The sequence below is a fragment of the Cydia splendana genome, chromosome 2 (assembly GCF_910591565.1).
Source record: "Cydia splendana chromosome 2, ilCydSple1.2, whole genome shotgun sequence".
Classification (NCBI taxonomy): Eukaryota; Metazoa; Arthropoda; class Insecta; order Lepidoptera; family Tortricidae; genus Cydia; species Cydia splendana.
The window spans coordinates 22,831,335-22,851,723 of NC_085961.1; the positions used below are offsets into that span (position 1 = coordinate 22,831,335).

The 20,389-nt window shown below is 37.9% G+C and overlaps 1 protein-coding gene across 1 annotated transcript; it reads right to left on the reverse strand.

Annotated features, from left to right (window-relative positions):
• Window positions 1–829: 829 nt before the first annotated feature.
• LOC134805996 (TAF5-like RNA polymerase II p300/CBP-associated factor-associated factor 65 kDa subunit 5L) lies at window positions 830–20,091 on the reverse strand. Its single transcript, XM_063779180.1, has 12 exons — window positions 19,935–20,091; window positions 19,697–19,851; window positions 13,260–13,634; window positions 12,932–13,079; window positions 12,697–12,766; window positions 12,243–12,381; window positions 11,685–11,867; window positions 10,362–10,514; window positions 7,771–7,918; window positions 4,272–4,440; window positions 1,359–1,590; window positions 830–990 (listed from the first exon to the last, which is right to left on the reverse strand). Exons 1-12 carry the CDS (start codon window positions 20,010–20,012, stop codon window positions 879–881), a joined length of 1,962 nt encoding a protein of 653 aa, XP_063635250.1. The 5' UTR covers window positions 20,013–20,091; the 3' UTR covers window positions 830–878.
• Window positions 20,092–20,389: the final 298 nt, after the last annotated feature.

The window sequence follows — 20,389 nt, forward strand, 5'->3', positions numbered from 1 at the left end:
TAATGTTTCTATGTTTATTTTAGGTAAGTACTCGACATATATCCTGAGTGATTATAACATGTAAAATTTAATCTTCTAAATTCTGCATCAATATTTTTTACAGATGCTTTATAACTTTTATAAGTTTATATCATCATCATCATATCAGCCCTTTATCGCCCACTGCGGAGCATAGGCCTCTCTTTTAGTACACCACTTGTCCCGGTCCTGAGCTAATCTCATCCAAGCATTATATTATAGCCTGTAAAGTGCATTTTTATAATAATGTGGATCTGTCCAAATTATATTAGAAAATTTACTTTACTGTTTTAAAAATTGTTTACTATAGCGATAAGTCAATATTTTGGGGACTATATCTTACATAAATCGATCTAGCCCTAAGCATAACCTGTACAGTCAATGGTAAAAATATGGGTGTACAAATCATTTCAAAAATATGTCCCATAACTCTTATGTCAGTGAATTAAGAACTATGGGACATATTTTTGAGTAAGTTGTCTACACCCATATTTTTACCGTTGACTGTACTACATATATTTAGTACTAGGAGACAATTAAATAAATATATACATAGAACACATCCATAACTCATGATAAAATCAGGATTCTATCTAGATCCTTCAGCTTCATAGGCATTGTAACTATTGAGACTAGAAGTCTGTTTATATCATAGGTCACAACTAGGTGTAATATCAAACAATTTTGCACTCGCTAGCGTAAATTAAGTGGGTGTGTGCAACAGAACATTATTAAACCAGGACTAATTGTACATTGATGAATAAGATTAAAATTAAATATTACAAAATAAAACAATTTATTTTGTTTTCATAAGTAGTGTATGTTATTGTTAACAGAGTATCGAGAATACAAATATATTTTTATCTTTTAGCTCCTATAGCTACCACCCATTCCGGGTGAACTTGCAAATCAACAAGATATGAACATTTAGTGTTGTATGTTGATGTTAGGACATCCTGGCTGGGGACTTGTCTGAAACAATAAGTACGTATATTAATGACGATATTAAAGACTTTAGACAACAAAATATCTTTTTCATCACACTTGCTCAGTAAGTCAAGGTATAAAATGAGTTATACTTTCAAAATGCTAACGTTTATAATTTAATTGTTTTGTTTATGTTTACTCTTTAATTGTTACCGAGCAAATATTAAGGGGTAATTGCATCAACCACAATTATAGGACTGTTCTTGTCATTGTCACTCAGCAGTGAACTATAAAACATCCCATAGCCCATATATTTAGTGACCGTTTTAACGGTAACTGTCGAGCTGTCGGGTCTAGTTGACCCTAAGAGCTACAAAACAAAATAAGTGGAAATAAAGTATTAACATACTTACTTATTTTTACTGTGATTATCCCAAACAATTTTGACAACGCCGTCCATTCCAGCCGAGCACAACAGCGAGTTTTCAGCGGATGGATCGTTAGGGTCTGTGCACACCCTATGTGTCAGACTAGGCTTCCCGATCGCCGACCAATCCAGAGCCGTGACCTTTCCGTGATGACCTCTGTATTCGTGGATGCAGGTGCATGCTGCTAAATCCCAGACTTTTATCTTCTTGTCATCTCCTGAAAATTTTACGTTGTTTTAGTTATTTCGTTATAAAGTATTGTTACGTTTATCATAAAACTAGCTGTTCACGCGACTCTGCCTGCATGAAGCGCACACAGAGCGCACATCATAAATTTTCTAGAAAAATACTTTATGTGCTGTTTCGTTAGAATCATACAGTTATTGATTGTAGAAGATATGTAGTCTAAGAAACAATAGAGCTCCAAAAAAAAACCGGACAAGTGCGAGTCGGACTCGCCCACCGAGGGTTCCGTACTTTTTAGTATTTGTTGTTATAGCGGCAACAGAAATACATCATCTGTGAAAATTTCAACTGCCTAGCTATCACGGTTCATGAGATACAGCCTGGTGACAGACGGACGGACGGACAGACGGACTGACGGACAGACGAACGGACAGCGGAGTCTTAGTAATAGGTTCCCGTTTTTACTTACACTTTGGGTACGGAACCCTAAAAAAATGATATCTGGTGTAGATGTCGCTATACTCTGTAAGCTGTTCTAAACTCTGGTTATCAAAAGTTGACGTTTGACAATTCCCACCACACAAACATACATAACCAGCAAACCACAACTTATGGCGTCGCACAACACTATCTTCTTCAACTGTCAAGGTTAAGGGCACGATTTTTTCTTATATTTTACATTAAAAATTCTTTGACTGTTCATTTCTACTGCAATTTTAATTTGTTTTAGTAGTTTTTAAGATTTTATGTTCAAATGTAGGTAAGTACCATAAATGTGATGATTGTGTTGTTAATTAAAAAAATTCTGTCTATGTCAATGAATGCCGTTATTCATAAACGTTTGTCAAATCTATCAAACCGTTGATTACCATTAGTCCCTATCCGTCATTACAACATTTCTGTTTGTGAGAAAGATAAAAATTTTACAAGTTGGTATAGCTGGTTTGTTAGTGCACGACACCTTGCATTTTGAGACTATGCGCTGAAACTTGGCACAGTTGATTCTTAGCTGGTCTTGAGCAGATACAGACCGGGAGCCGTCGAGAGCCACCTCTCATTTAGTGGGGGGGACGGGGGGAAGTTCGACGCTGCCGCGCTTCACTTGGAGCAACATTTCTCTAAAACTATACCTATTAGGGCATGTGATATATCGTTTTCCGATAAATTAAGGATGAGGAATCTGTTTTTAGAACAAAAACAATGCACTTTCTAACAAAAAATAAGAATAAAGTAGAAAAGACAAAAAAACGTATTTTTGATTTTTTTATTATTACCATTTTTTTTAAAGTGTTGCAGGAATATGAAAACAAAAAATATAGTCGTAAAGCTACACTTATTACGTTTAAAAAAAATATATAGTTTATTATAAAAATCTGTTGATAAATGGGAGATAAAAAATAATATTAAGTGTGGGTCAGAGTGATCTCATATGAAGGTGGGAAGGTTACTTATAATTTGTTCTACAATCGATTATTTTTTTTAGTTTTTCGTAAATAACTCGTAAACGGTAGCCCATAGCAAAAAAATATCTGTTACTTACGTAAATAATCTATTTCAGATTTGTCATAAAATAAGTGCTACTTTTTTTCGCTAGGATCAATATTAAAAAAACATATTAAAGGAAGAAAATAAATACTAAGGTCCCCTTTTTTAGTCATTCGTAAATAACTCGTAAAGGATGGCTAATAGCAAAAAATATTTCTATACATGAATAATTAGCATAAAATTTCCTACAAAAAAGGTTATTCAAACTTTTTTGCTTGGATCAATATTTTAAAAGGGGACCTTAGAATTTATTTTCGCTCTTTAATATCGTTTTTAATATTCATCCTAGCGAAAAAGTTTGAATGACCTTTTTTGTAGGAAATTTTATGTAAATTATTCATGTAATAAAACATTTTTTGCTATTGGCCATCGTTTACGAGTTATTTACGAATGATTAGAAAAGGGGACCTTAGAATTTATTTTCTCCCTTCAATATTTTTTTAAATATTGATCCTAGCTAAAAAAAGTAGCACTTATATTATAAGAAATCTGAAACAGATTATTTACGTAACAGATATTTTTTTGCTGTGGGCTACCGTTTACGAGTTATTTACGAAAAACTAAAAAAAATAAACGATTGTAGAACAAATTATAAGAAACCTTCCCACCTTCATATGAGATCACTCTGACCCACGCTTAATATTATTTTTTATCTCCCATTTATCAACAGACTTGTCTAATAAACCATATATTTTTTTAAACGTAATAAGTGTAGCTTTACGACTATGTTTCTTTATTTCAGATTCCTGCAACGCTTTAAAAAAAAATTGGTAATTATAAATAAAAACAAAAATACGTTTTTTAGTCTTTTCTACTTTATGCTATTTTTTTGTTAGAAAGCGCATTGTTATTGTTCTAAAAATAGATTCCTCATCCTTAATTTATCCGAAAATGATATATCAAATGCCCTAATAGGTATAGTTTTAGAGAAATGTTGCTCCAAGTGAAGCGCGGCAGCATCGATCTTCCCCCCTCCCCCCACTAAATGAGAGGTGGCTCTCGATGTCTCCCGGTCTGTATCTGCTCAAGACCAGCTAAGAACCAACTGTGCCAAGTTTCAGCGCATAGTCTCAAAGTGCAAGGTCTCCATACAACGGTGTGCACTAACAAACCAGCAAGTAGGTCTTTCGTTAGACTTGAACAAATAAAATGATAACAAATAAATACCGGCACTGGCGAGATGGGAGCCCTCTGGCGAGAAAGCGAGCGTGCGGACGACGCCGCGGTGCCCGCACAGCACGCGCATGAGGCGCGCATCGCACACGTTCCAGAAACGCACGCTGCGGTCCGCGCCGCCCGTCGCTATGTACGCCTCGTTGGGGTGGAACTTTACACACTGAAACATTACATGTATTCAATAAAGAATGTTTAAACTATTAATTATATAATTGCATCATTTAATAGTACATTATTGTCGAGGCTCGGAAGTAGCTACTTGCAGGCTGAGGATTCGTTTTAAACGGACGACCTTGGGAGTCCGTTTAATTGAATCCGAAGCCAGCAAGTAGCCTTCCAGCCGAGTCATATATAGTGCTTTTCTCAAAAATGGTGCAAGAAATATAAATATCATAGAAATATTTTACAAAAGCAACTTTCTTACGTATATATTTTCACAGAAAAAAGTAGAAACAATTGAAAAAATTAGCTTTGCCGCCTTTTTATTTTTTTAATAAAAAAATAGAGGTGTATTTTTCTGCCGAAAATACGCCAACCTATTTGAGACAGCTAAATAGTCGCGGTACTAATCATCTGTTTGGCTGTTTAATGGGCCTGTGCCATCATTTGATATGGCCATTTCAACTTTTAAAAAGTTTGGAACTCGACAAATAATGGAATTTGTAGGCTGCTATTTAACTGATCACCAGATTTAGTAAAATTTAATACCAAAAAAATCTACTTTACCACCCTAAAATAATAAACGATCACCAAAATTATAACACCATTTTAATGTGAAATGATTACCAATTTTATTACATTTTACTATCCTATTAAAGGAAATGACACCAAACTAATCATTATTAACCCAAAAATTGTAAATGATTACCAAATTTCAAACCCCATTTTAATGTGAAATGATAACCAAATTTTTACATCTTGCTATCCTATTAAATAAAAGGACACCAAAATAATCATTGTAAACCCAAAAATAGTAAATGACCACCAAAATTAGAACTCCATTTTAATGTAAAATTGTAACCAAATTTTTAAATCTTGCTATCCTATTAAAGCAAATGACTCCAAAATAATCATTGTAAACCCAAAAATAGTAAATGACCACCAAAATTGTAACCACATTTTAATTAAAAATGTGCAAATATTGAATATATTGTTATCCTATTAAATTAATTAATCCACTTTGTCACCTTTTTGTAACCTAATCTAACCCACTTTTCTAGTAGCATTTCGTTTCTGTATGGGTCGCAGTTCAAACCTAACCTAACCCACTTTTCTAGTAGCATTTTGTTTATGTAAGGGTCGCAGTTCAAACCTAACCTAACCCACTTTTCTAGTAGCATTTCTTTTCTGTATGGGTTGCAGTTCAAACCTAACCTAACCCACTTTTCTAGTAGCACTTCTTTTCTGTAAGGGTCGCAGTTCAAACCTAACCTAACCCACTTTTCTAGTAGCATTTTGTTTCTGTAAGGGTCGCAGTTCAAACCTAACCTAACCCACTTTTCTAGTAGCATTTCGTTTCTGTATGGGTTGCAGTTCAAACCTAACCTAACCCACTTTTCTATATGCTACTAGAAAAGTAGGTTAGGTTAGGTAGGTATGCGGTGCGGGAACGGGGGGTTGAGCGGGAGGGGCTAATAATTTTGGCATCATGTTACTTTTTTGGTAATATGTAAAAATTTTTTGGTAATCATAGTGGTTTATTTAGGTGAAAATATCGCATTAATTTGGTCTTCAAGATTTGGTGATCATTAATGATTTTTGGTGATCATTCAATATATTTGGTATTCGAATACAATTTGAAGTGCAGTCGTAATTAAAACGGTGGTACTTTTGTAATTTTAGGCCTTATTTTTTTGGTGTTCAGTAATTTTTTTTGGTAAGCTTGATTTTTTTATTTAGGGTACCAAAGTATTTTTTGGTGGTCATTATATTTGTAGCCGAATTTGTATGCAACATTGCAGTCCCAAAATCGAGACTGCAATGTTTTTAACTTTTTAATTTTTGACTGACCATAAACTACGCGCTTCGCAACCTATTTTTTAAACGGCAAAGTCGACTTTGCCGTCCATTTTTGAGAAAATAATATTAAACTAGTGGCTCAGTGAATTGATACAAAAACCTCATATAATAGGCCTGTTGCAAGTAACAAAGAATCATGAAAATAATGGTTTCAACGAAACATATATGTTAATATGATTCTAAAAAATGGTCCAATCTCAGTATAAACTGAAGGATTATTAATATACTCAATAAAATAAAAGTGCAAAATTCTCCAATCGGCCATTTTTACTGAAACGCCAATCAGAAGCGTTCTAAACAGTGACGTCATCAATCCATAACATATTTCTTAGAGCAACATAGACAACCTCATTGACCGAAATCTATACGTGGGCACCAAAGAGTTCGAAAGGTGCAAAAAAAATGTTATTTCGCTACTAAACATTTATTACGTCCAAAAAATATTATTACACGATATAAAGTATATCTATTTGTTATTATTTAAATAAAATGCTAAATAATACGATATTTCAACAACAAACTTTTTTAATTATTTGGCTGAATGGAACTATCATTGCCATGTTGGCTGTCGTAACTATAAAAAATGAAAAATTTAAAAGTAAAACCGGCGTTCGGTGATTTTCACTCAAAATTTACATGTATCTAAATAATTCATCTTAAACTGCAACCGTGTGAGAGTATTTGTGTAAAATGAGTTATTGTGATAATTTTTTGTAATGTATTTATCATACCTAATCGTAATATATGGTGCTGAATTCACAAAATCATTCGGATTCAAGGGAAATTCGTAACTGTAAGTATGTAAACAATATCTACCACCCTACCACCAACTAAATGATGACGTCACAAATGGCATGCGAGGCGTTTTCGCGCGAAGTTTAAACTAGCTATAATAAAATGCAATTATCTATGTTAAATCTTATGAGTATAACTGAAATATAGTGTTATTCGGAACTAATACAAGTGTACCGACGATATTAAAAGGGTTTTCAAAATTTGTCATCAGGCCTATTATGAATTCTGAGGGCTTCCTGAATGAAAGTGCCGTAGCAAACGAATTATGGATTCCTCTATTATCCGTGATGTGCGCATTTGATCGGCCTTCTTAGTGGTTTGTATTTACTTGATGTCAAATTTAAGATGGGTAGATTAGATACCCGCCATACATACGCGGTAAGTCGGTAACGACTTAATGATCCTGGTGCATCCTGCCATAGACAATACCTATGAGTAGTCTAGGTACCTGATACTATCCCAAAAAAAAAACAAGTAACTCTTCATAGATTAATAATTAAAATTCAGCACGATAGAGTATAAGTTTCGTTAGTTATTATTATTACGGATTTCGTAGTAACAGCGTCTGACATAATAATGACAATGTCTGTCTCTTTGTATCGCGGGGTGTTAAAAAGTGGCACTTATTTTATCACTTGGATAAAGCCATTCATAATACGCCTGCAGCATTACTCACCGTAACATCCGACATATGTCCAACAAACACTCTAACAGGGAATGTCCTATCCAGTGACCAGAGCTTAGCTGTCTTGTCTTGCGAGCCAGTGACGATGAATAGACCATTCTTCGACACGTCCATACACCAAATTGGGTAGTTGTGACCTCTGAAATCAAATTTAATTTATATAAAGTCAACACGAATGGATCTATATCTGAATCCCTAAAGTATTTTCTCCTATCTTTGCATTCCCTAATATTGTTTGTCATAATGATCAGTTGTCCTAACACTCGTATACCCTAATTTTGGTATTCCTATTATCGAATGGCCGACTTTTTTTTGTCATATGTTTTTCCCTAATGGCATTTTCCATATTGAGTATTTATCCTAATGTTATGTAGCATATTTCTTTTTTTGCCTAATTATTGTTAGGCCTAAAAATTATATATCCTAACCGTCATGTTACCTAATTTTACTTAGCCTATCGTTGCTTGACTTAACACTCGTATGCCCTAATTTTGATTTCCCTATTATGGAATGGCCAATTTTTTTGTTCTAACCTAACTTAACCACCTTTTATGGCAGCAGTTCGTTTTTCCAAGGATCGTAGTTCTAACCTAACCTATTATTAACAGCAGTTCGTTTTTACCATGGTCGCAGTTTTAACCTAACCTAACCCACTTTTGTTGCAGCAGTTCGTTTTTGCGAGGATCACAGTTCTAACCTAACCTAACCCATTTTTGTGGCAGCAGTTCGTTTTTGCAAGGATCGTAGTTGTAACCTAACCTATTTTTAACAGCAGTTCGTTTTTACAATGGTCGCAGTTCTAACCTAACCTAACCCACTTTTGTGGCAGCAGTTCGTTTTTGCAAGGATCGTAGTTTTAACCCAACCTAGTTTTAACAGCGGGACTCCCTCTGGTCGCATAACAACTTTTGACATATTTTTAATTGTCATAACACTTTATGTATAAAATTGTAAGTCATAAAAATCTTTAGTCAGAATTATTCCTGAGCATAACTGGGTTTTTGTCATAAATTAGTTATGTCATAATTTTTGTAGTCATTAATTTAATTCGCATAAAATTTTAAGTCATCTGCTTGATATCCATAATTGGTTTTCGTTCGAAGTATTGCAGTGCATAGTATTAATATAGACATAAAAAATTAAGTCATATATTTAGTGGTCATAAAAGAAACTAATCATAATAGGTAGGTTAGGTTCGTTAGGTTGCTTTAGATGCCCGAAGGGCAAACTACGCAGAAATAGGAGCCCCGCGTGAGCGGGGCTCCGTCGAATTAAGTGTTTGGACGGAGATTAGGGAAAAGGTTTTTTTCGAGGAGTTGTTGAGAGGCTAAAATTAGTTTCTTGAATTATTTATGTAAACCATTATGGTTGAAAATTATTATGCTACAAAACGTCGTTATACGTAAAAACCTTATAAATATCGATAAATATGCTTTTAGCTGGTTGATCCATTATAATCAAAACCTATATGCACAAAAAAATTATGATAACTGCTGAGTATGTCATCAAATATTATGGCTAAAAATGTATGACACAATATAATATGACTTTTCATTTGTATGCTCAATGATGATTATGACACAAGTTGTTATGCGCATCAAAGATATGACCTAAATTTGTATGCAACCCAATATGGACCCTTTAACAGCACTTCGTTTTTGCCATGGTTGCAGTTCTAACCTAAACTAACGCACTTTTGTGGCAGTGTGGCATCCTGACTAGGATCCATACCCCTATTTTTTAGTGATCTTCCCTGTGGAAGCGCTTCCGGAACACAAGGTTGCGCATACCATCTCGGGAGCCAGCGTCATGGGCGGGGACGCCCCCATGTCCGCCGCCCGCTGGCTCTCATCAGGGCGGCAGGTTCCGCTCATGAGCGTTCAATTCTAACCTAGTTCTAACCTAACCTAACCCATTTTTGTGGCAACAGTTCGTTACCATTCATTATGGAAAGTAATTGTTATGATATTTAATGATCAATAGGAAAAGTAACTGTTATGACAATTGATCATTTAGGGCAATAGCCATTAGGTCAAAACAGTTAGAGCATGTTATTTTATGCCAAACATTGTTAGGGATTTCGAAGAATACGGTAAAAAACATTAGGGATATTGATAGTTATGGTACAAATGCTTAGGACAAATGAGTCTTAGGCTAACCATTACATTATGGAAAATAATCGTTATGACAATTGATCGTTAGGGCATTTGCCCATTAGGACAAACCAGTTAGGGCAAGTGACTTTAGGACAAACGTTATTAGGGATTCAGAAGGACACCCAACACGAATAAGTGTGGCCGGGCTTCAATCTGGGCGGGCCTGTTTACACATTGATTTATTGCGAGTTCATAAAATTGCCAATAAACGCAAGTAGCAAGGTGCAAATGTATGGGCTCGTAATAATTACAAATCAATGTGTAAACAGGCCTCAATGTGAAGGCCAGCCACACTTAACCGTGTTGACCTCACTCTTCTCAGATTTTTATCAGGTTTAATGTTTTTTTGAGTACCGTTGGAAAAAGAGTAATAATTTTGGAATAATATTGAAATGGGGTCATACAAATTCATAACATACAATTTACCTGTAAATAGACGCACATGAATAATCTTGTAATCTCCACGCGCGCATGGTACAGTCGTGGGAAGCGGACATGACTAATTCTTCTCTAGAGAGAACACACACTGCTTGGACGGGACCTGAATGTCCTCTTAATGGGACGCCCGTTCCAATTTGTCTGAAAACAAATAATGTAGTATGTTAGAAGATGCTTTAACACTTTGAATGTCACGCCTATCGTGTGCAGCGCGTTATTGTGAACTTTGTTGGAATGCACGAAAGGTGATGTTGGGCTGTATCCGCATCCGGGGGCGTCAGTTGACGTCTTTGGCGGTTACATGGTTAAGAAATGGAAACCTATTGTAATTGCGTTAATGAATGTCAGAAGTGTTCGTCAAGAAACAAGAAAATCGTGGAGTGGGGGTATTGGAAGCGAAAGCTGGATACGTGGGGGATACGTTTCGCTCGCTCGGTATTCACGCGCGAAATATACCTACTATAGAAAGTCTACAACAACGTCTAAGGCAGTAAGGAAATGTTTGGTTAACCACTTCATGATCACATATATGTAATATAAATACTTAATATCTGAGAGACCGAGCTTTGCTCGGAAAACATATATAAACTCAAAAATGCGCGTTTTCCCAGAGATAAGACCTGGCTAGATCGATTTATCGCCCCCAAAAACCCCCATATAGCAAATTTCATCGAAATCGTTAGAGCCGTTTCTGAGATCCTCGAAATATATATATGTACTTATAAATAAATAAACAAACAAGAATTGCTCGTTTAAAGGTATAATAATATGAGTAAAATCTAGAAAGTGAACGGCCGAATAATGGTACGATTATGACTATTATGAGGAAGGGATACAATTATGAACCTTAATATTATGAACTTACAGTTGACATTTCAGTGTCAATCGGATTAAAATATTGCAAGTATTGCAACACTGCATTTACAACGGCATCGGTAACTATGAAAATTATGAATAGTATGAAAAAAAATTCACAGCCGTGCCGTGAGTAGGCGGCGCTGGCCCTGAAATTATTGTATCTACCCTTTAGTTTCAAGCGGCCAACGGCGACGGTACAGTACAGTCGCCATCAGATAAATCGGAGCGGCCAAGGTGTTCTCAATATCTGAACACGCACTCTAATAGGCATTACTCTAATAGAGATGTGTTCAGATATTTATGAGCGCCTTGACCGCTTAGATATATTTGATGGCCACTGTACAGCTGCTTACTAAATACCAAGCGGGCCCTACTTTTGTTAGCCACCGACGTCGTATTCTCTTCTTCCTCGTTCCCTAAATGCTGAGGATCGCAGTTGTATAAAAAACTTACAAAGTATCATCCACCACAGCTTCTGGCTCAGGGGGAACATTGCAAGCCAGCTCAAATTCTGAGATGTTCTTGTTCACATTCCGCTTCACATTATTTTGGCCGAGATCCCACAATCTTATTTCTGAGTTACTGAATCCTCCACAGAGGACATTGCAGCCGGGGTCAGTCTTTGCACATACTAAACTGAAAAAGAAATAAATTAATTTTAAAATATAACAAAACTTCCGTGAGACACAGACATATTAAATATATTAAAAACGGGTCACTCGCGTGTCGAGTAGTATCATCGGGAGCTCACGTCGTCGGAACTGCGCCGGTCCGCCAATGCGAGCTCCCGATGATGCTCAAAACGAACAGCCAAGTGCTAGTCGGCCAAGTGCACTGTGACAGACAGACGGATACATAAGTTGTCATAAAAGGGTTCCAGAAATTCCTTTAAAGTACCTACTCCAACATCCAATTGCTATGAAAATACGGCAGAGCTAGCTGATGCAATGTGTTGGATGCTGTTGATGACAATAAAATCCAGAAAATCTATTTAAAAAAATGAATACTTACTAAGTATCAGGAGCAGCCACTTTGTATAGCTTGAGAGGTGCCATTGACTCTCTCACATTCTTTATCGCGTCTTGTAAATCTCTCAATTCTTTATCGACACTTGGATACTCGGTGTGACCATTACATTTTGAAAATATGTCTAGAATGAATAGAAATATAGTTAGAAAATGATGAAATAGAGCGAGTTTTTGTATCAATAATGGCTGTATGCTGTGGGAATAATGTGAATAATGCGTGAAATATGATTTGATATTTATTTTAACCATCAGTTTTTCTGCAAATGAAAGTACTGTGAAGGAACTGACAAGATCCTTACTATCGTGGTTCTTGAGATATAGCTGGCTTTGTAATAAAGCATTGTTCAAACGCATTGCTGTATCACAAGGCTGACTGTGTCAACTAATAATTAAAAATAATGTCAAAAGTAATAGATTAAGAAAAATACTACACTTACCATTGATGTCAGTAACTTTTTCTTCTTTTATATGAATTCCATCATTAGTAACGTCATCATCATCATCCTCCTGAAAGTCATTAGGTGGATTGAGTTTCCTAGAAGTTTGTACTCATCCCATATATGTAATTATTGACTACTTTCTCTAATAAGTTTTCATCTAAGAATTTTAACTCCCTTTAGTAATACATATTATATACACAAAATGAAATATTTTAATATGAAAAAAACTTACAGAATCCTTCTTGTTAGTATCATTACTAATATCAATGTGAAACCAAGTCTGTAAAACCTGAACTAGAAGCACATGGCTGTGTTTTGCTAAGTAAGCTTTCAGCATGTTCAGTGCATCCTGCGACAGGAATATGTCATATTTACATGATCTGAAACAAAAGTATGAATTATTAGAAAATAGAGGTACCTTTTTGGTAGCCATTTTCCTGGCTCAATCTTTATAATGCTAGCAAAAATAAATAAGTACATCCCTGTATTGAAACATGCACAAAAACTCAGGCAAGTTTGCATTGACTGTGTTCAAAATATTTCATTTTGTAGCTCTTTACCTGAATGCTGCAACGGATGGTTTTGTTTCCACATCCTGTAGCGTATAAATGGATCCTATATCATCAAGCAACTGGTTCAGATAATCTTTCTCAGGTGCTTCATTATCAATGGTGCCATTTTGTAATGAGTTAAATAATTGTTCCAGGCTGTTCGGCCTATATAGGGCTGATGGCAAGTTACCATCAATTGGCTGGTGAAACGATAAATCTTTCTGTGGCAATGACACTGAATGCCTCTTCAAAAACATTTGGGCTGCTCCCCCATGGCCACCTCGGAGCATTTCTAAATACATGTGGCAGAGTAATGGAGTTAGTAGTGCTAGGAGCTCATTTTTTACATTTTCCACCTTAATCTCTTTTATAAAGTTTAATAACCTGTAAAGTAAAATAAAAATAGTAATATAGTTTTTGTGAATATTAGACCGGGAGATAGTGACACATTTTACTGGGTCATTTGTACCAGTATGGCGGTTCGTCAGGGGTCTAAGCATGTAATGAAGGAAAGAAAAATGATGGTCATAGCGCTGGTACCGGCGGCCCAATCGCGTGGGCGTTAGTCGAACGTGTCGGATAAAATACGAGTGTCGAACGATTTGTTCCACAAAAATCCTCGTATTTTCCGATAGTCCATAAAAAAGAAGTAGGCGGTAGCGTAATGCCATACTTCTCCGGTGTGACTTACAGCCCGCCATACTGAGGCGAACACATTAATTAAAAAAAAACAATTCAACCATTTGTGCCAAGCTAATTTTTGCACAGGTGATCATCGTCGAGCAGCCATTCATGGACATCACCATGCCATACTCTTCGGACGGTTCCAAATGGCCGCCATACCGCCGCAAGGGAGTTAATTTTTTTTTTTTGTTAATCGATTTGTACCAGTATTGCATTTAAATTTTTGGAAAGTATTTGATAAAATGTGACCGTTATTATAATTGCCATACTTATAGTAGGGGGATAAAGTGCTGCCATACTTGAAAAACTTATTTAATCGACACGTTTCAAAAATACGACTATGTATACGTAAAATAATTTTTTACAGCATGGCATCATCATATTCTGTTTGTTTGGATACAATTGTACCTAAAAAAATATATTTCAGATTATAACTATGGGGCGGACGACTGTGAGACTTAAGCCAAGACTTAAAACAAAAAACAATTTTTTGACGATTTGTACCAGTATGGCATTTGGATTTTTGGAAATTATATGATGCAATGTGACCATTATTATATTTGCCATACTTCTAATAGGGGAAAAAAGGGGCACCATACTTGAAATAAAAAAAAAATATTGTACACATTTGCCACCTCCTACAGGTATGGCATTATGAGATTTCCATTTATGATCACACAGAAAGTCTTGAAAAAAAATTACAAGATGGTACAAATCGTTTAGCAATAAAAAAAAAATTAACTCCTTTGCGGCGGTATGGCGGCCACTTGGAACCATCCGAAAAGTATGGCATGGTGATGTCCATGAATGGCTACTCGACGATGATCACCTGTGCAAAAATTAGCTTGGCACAAATGATTGAATTGTATTTTTTTTAATTAATGTGTTCGCCTCAGTATGGCGGGCTGTAAGTCACACCGGAGAAGTATGGCATTACGCTACCGTCTACTTCTTTTTTATGGACATATAATACGAGGATTTTTGTGGAACAAATCGTTCGACACTCGTATTTTATCCGACACGTTCGACTAACGCCCACGCGATTGGGCCGCCGGTACCAGCGCTATGACCATCATTTTTATTTCGTTTGTGGGTTCACAATCAAACCACTGTGTATGGTTCATAAACTGTATTTAAATTAATATCTTTACAACTTCTGAGATATAACTAATAAGATAAACGTAAATAATTTGCATTGAACAAAAGTGAATTTTCTAACAGTTAAAACTGACATGTCGATATTAAGTATAATATTCTATGGCAAAGAAACGGCCAGTGCGGGTTGGAACCTCTGTGGTTCCTACAATACTCCCCCCCTAGACCGTGGCTACGGTCGATAATATTCTTGCAGGTGAGCAGGAAATCGAACATGCCGTCCACTCCGTGTCCTTTGCGCTAGGTCCTGGTCTGATGACGTTTGATCATCTGCACCATGATTTGAATCAGAGCTATCTGAAGCTGTTTCGTCGCCTGTACGCGCAGGTGATGAGAAAGGTGCGCAATCATCTCTAGCTAAATACGCTGGTTTCAATCGGTCGATTGTAACCTTAATTGTTTTTCCGTTAACTTCAATATCGAAGGTTTTAACTCCGTGGCGCAATACCTTGAACGGTCCTTGGTATGGTGCTTCCAGAGATCGTCGTTCCGGACCTTGACGCAGAAATACATATGCAGAATCCTTCAAGTCTTTCGGAATGTAAAAGGGACGGTTGGAGCTCGTGTGCCATGATGTTGGCTGCGGAGAAAGTTGGCTCATGTGCTTTCGAAGGCGACTGGCAAAATCGGAGATGTCTACTACTGGCTCTGGAGAAGATGAAGAGAAGAACTGACCTGGTAATGTAAGTGGTTCGCCATATAGCAGTTCAGCAGGAGAGCTACTTAGATCTTCTTTCCATGCGCTTCTAATGCCCAGTAGCACTAAGGGAAGCGCTTCTGTCCACTGAGTTGTAGCGTGACACATAATGGCGGCCTTAAGTTGTCTATGGAGCCTTTCCACGAGACCGTTAGCAGCCGGATGGTAAGCTGTGGTGGTTAAATGGGTCGAACCCATGAGTGCTGAGATTTTTTTGAACAGTTGTGACTCAAATTGACGTCCGCGGTCTGTAGTTATTCGTTCTGGACAGCCGAATCGTGCAATCCAGCCTCCAACGAAGGCCGCGGCGCAGGTGTCTGCTGTGATGTCTTGTAATGGGTAAGCTTCAGGCCAACGAGTGAAGCGGTCAACGATTGTTAGACAATACCTGAAACCTGATGACAGTGGTAAAGGGCCCACTATGTCGATATGTACGTGGCGAAAGCGTGCTGACGGAAGGCTAAATTCTGCCAAGGGTGCATTAGTGTGTCTTGTGACCTTGCTACGCTGACATTGTTGGCATTCTTTTGCCCACTGCATACAATCTTTTTTAATGCCAGGCCACACAAACCTTTGGGTCAGTAAGCGACTAGTTGCCTTTGCTCCAGGATGGCTAAGGTTATGAAGTGAATCGAAGATTTGTCGGCGGAATGCTAATGTAACAAATGGTCTTGGTTTCGATGTAGAAACATCACAGTAAATGTGTGCACCTGAGACTGGGGCTGTAATCTTTTGTAGCTGGAGTGAAGATCCACCTTGTAGAAGCTCCGACAGTTCAGTGTCGCTAGTCTGGGCTTCCGCGAGGGCTTGATAATCTAAGAATTTTGTAACCTCCTCGATTCTCGAGAGAGCGTCGGCTACTATGTTATCCTTCCCAGACACAAATCGGATATCTGTCGAAAATTGGGATATAAAATCGAAATACCTGAATTGTCTCGGTGAGCACTTATCGCGGTTTGTCATGAAGGCAAACGTTAGTGGTTTGTGATCAGTTAGGATTGTGAATGAGCGAGCTTCTACCATATATCGGAAATACTTGATGGCTTCATATATCGCGAGTAACTCTCGATCGTATGGGCTATATTTTTGTTGAGCCGAATTTAGCTTCTTGGAGAAGAAAGCCAACGGTTCCCAGGATCCGTTTTTGCGTTGTTGAAGTACAGCTCCAATGGCGACATCTGATGCATCCGTTTGTAAAGCCAGTTCTGCGTCAGAGTCTGGGTGGGCCAATAAAGTAGCCTTTGACAGATGTGACTTACTCAGTTGGAATGTCTCACGCAGTGCTGGGGTCCAAACAATAGGTGTTGATGCTTTCGGATCTCCAGCGAGCAAGGCAGTAAGTGGTGCCAATATTTTAGCTGCTCCTGGAACAAACCGCCTATAGAAATTAAGCATACCCAAATACCTTCGTAATTCCTTAACGGTTTGCGGCGCTGGGAAGTCGTTAATAGCTTGCACCTTCGACTCCAATGGACTTATGCCCTGTGCTGAGACGCGATATCCTAGAAAGGTTACTTCAGATTGACCAAAGACACACTTCGAAGTGTTGATCAAAACACCGTAGTCTTGAAGTCGTCTGAAGAGCTGACTCAGATGTTCTTTGTGCTCGATTTCTGAGGATGAGGAGATCAAAATGTCGTCTAGGTAACCGTAGGCAAAGTCGAATCCGCGAAGGAGTTCATCCATGAACCTTTGGAATGTTTGGGCTGCGTTACGTAATCCAAAAGTCATAAAGGGAAATTCGAACATTCCGAAAGGTGTCGTTATCGATGTTTTGGGAATATCCGGTCCATATACGCGTATTTGATTGTAGGCCTTGATTAGGTCTATGGTGGAAAATATGTTTTTGCCTGCTAGCATATAAGCGAAATCTTGTATGTGACGAACAGGGTACTGGTCGGGTATAGTTCGAGCATTAAGCGCCCTATAGTCTCCACAAGGTCTCCACCCATTGTTTTTCTTGCGCACCAGGTGTAAAGGTGACGACCATGGACTCTCTGATCTGCGAGCTGTGCCGTTCTGCAGCATGTCATCGAATTCTTTTTTAGCAATCTTTAAGCGCTCAGGATCCAGACGTCGAGGGCGGCTGGAGACCGGGGGTCCAGGTGTTGTCCTTATATGATGCACTGTATCGTGCTTAGGGGCACCTAGTTTACCGGCGGGGCGAGTGATATCCGGGAAGTCACGTAGAAGTAGCGTATACGTGGAGTCGTTAGTCAAGGTCGTGCGAATCGACGATATAGTTTCAGCCGCGCTGACTTGCTGTGCGTCAGTAAAGAGAGAAGTAGTTTTGTCAATAAGCTTTTGATTGCGGCAGTCGACGAGCAAATTGTAAAAGATCAAAAAATCAACGCCAATAATAGGCTTCGAGACATCGGCTACTGTAAATCGCCATTCAAAAATTCGTCGCAGGCCGAAATCGAGGTGTAAAGTAATATAACCATACGTTGCGATTACTGTACTGTTGGCGGCGTATAATTCATAATCAGTCTTCTTTCGACGTTCGTTGACAAGTAAACGCGGAAATACGCACAGGTCTGAACCCGTGTCGATTAGATATTGGGTCTTTGTTGCACGATCTGTCATGAATAGACGGCCTGACGAAATGGGGCAGACGTTTTCGGCCACTATTGCCTGCCCTGGATGTTTCCCGACTTGAATGTACATGGCTCCACGCAGTTTGTTGCCTTAGAACCAAAATGATAGTGGTACCAGCAAACAGTGAATCCTTCAGGAACGTCACGGCGAGTATATGCAGATCGTTGGCGAGATTTTGATCGAGACGCGTTTCGGTTCTGAGATTGGTAGAGTCGAGTCTGTTGTCTACCTCGGCGTTGCGTATTGTCCTCGCTGAGTAAAGCTTCCACTTGCTGTGCTAGCTGGTCAACGCGTCGACCTAATTCTGATACGGCACCCGTCGGTTCCGCTGATGTGCTGGCTACGTGCCTCGAACTTGGTGCCAGTTCTTGGATTCGGTCGGCTAACTCTGCTATATCATCGAGTGGAAGTCTTGGTTGCGACGCCACAATAGTTTGTACATTATTGGGTAAACGGCCAGACCAAACTTGGCGTAAGAAGTCATCAGGAACTGATGGTCCAGCTAAACTTCGTAAATGCCTCAGGAATTGTGTGGGCTTGCGATCGCCGAGTTCTTCATGTAGCATCAGTTGTCTAATTTTTTGCTCCTGAGAGACTGACAATCGTCTAATTAATTCAGTCTTCAGTTTATCATACTTATTTGATTCGGGTGGCGATAAGATTATATCCTTAACTTCAATCGCAAACTGGGGGTTGAGATTTCCAATTACATGATAGAATTTAGTTGTATCGCTGGTGATTCCGGATATAGTAAACTGACTTTCGAGTTGTGCGAACCATACCGCCGGCTCTTCGGGCCAAAACGGTGGAACACGTATGCCGACTCGGAAAACGCCGGTCGTTGGAAATGCACTGGTTGATGGTAGATTCTCTGCTAGCACTGCTGGAGGTACCGTCTCATCACTATTGTTGTCGTTATCGTTCAACATCGTTCTTGTGTTTTTAGTCGCGGTCACCAATGTGGGTTCACAATCAAACCACTGTGTATGGTTCATAAACTGTATTTAAATTAATATCTTTACAACTTCTGAGATATAACTAATAAGATAAACGTAAATAATTTGCATTGAACAAAAGTGAATTTTCTAACAGTTAAAACTGACATGTCGATATTAAGTATAATATTCTATGGCAAAGAAACGGCCAGTGCGGGTTGGAACCTCTGTGGTTCCTACACGTTCTTTACGTACTTAGACCCCTGACGAACCGCCATACTGGTACAAATGACCCAGTAAAATGTGTCACTATCTCCCGGTCTATATGTACTAACGAGTATTTTTAGCAATTTGGAAAATTGTGAAAAAAATATTACCTTGTGTACTGTACGTCATATTGTCCTGGATCGTTGTTTATGCAGGAAAATAGAATGGAGTTGGCGCGACTCGCTTCACATTGTACAATAGTGGAGACAGCCATTTGTTCGACACTTTGGCTTATGGAATTGTTGTTGTTGAAAATGTCTGCATCCTAAAAGTTCATAAAATAAAGATTGTCAATTTACAAATACATTATAAAACGTTTGTTGAAATTGGTTTAATAGTAAAACGTACTGGGTAATTCCTGCGTTCCAAATAAGATGTAACTGCAGCTTTAACCGCATCATTCCTTGTTTTTTTAATTAATGACATCGTTTTATGTCGCGAAAGTGCAATTCACATGCAATACAATAAATAAACAAATCATTACAATATAAAATAATGTTTCAATGGTTTCAATACTCTTGGCAGGCAGGCATAAACAAAGTATTTTGACAGTTTTTATTCTTCTATATTTAAGTCAACTATACACAACCGAGCCAATTAGTTCCAACTTGTTTGCTCTGCGGTGCGGTGCGGTACAGAGAATATTATATAATCACTATAGTTGGTCAAACCAAATTTGTCAGTAAATAAGAACAAAAAAACTATACTCATCCTTATCTTTTGGGTGCTAGTACTAGTGTAAGACATGGATAGTATATTCTCTCTATCTATGTTTTTAATGAGACAGTCCTTTGACAAACTAT

What these genes read in the sequence shown, in the direction of transcription:
- LOC134805996 (XM_063779180.1), bottom strand. Translation starts at nt 20,012, where the DNA reads ATGTCATTAATTAAAAAAACAAGGAATGATGCGGTTAAAGCTGCAGTT. An exon ending in GTGGCTGCTCCTGATACTTA is followed by an intron (nt 11,868 to 12,242) that starts GTAAGTATTCAT and finishes TTTCTTTTTCAG; the next exon opens with TTTAGTATGTGCAAAGACTG. An exon ending in GATAATCACAGTAAAAATAA is followed by an intron (nt 991 to 1,358) that starts GTAAGTATGTTA and finishes TTATTGTTTCAG; the next exon opens with ACAAGTCCCCAGCCAGGATG.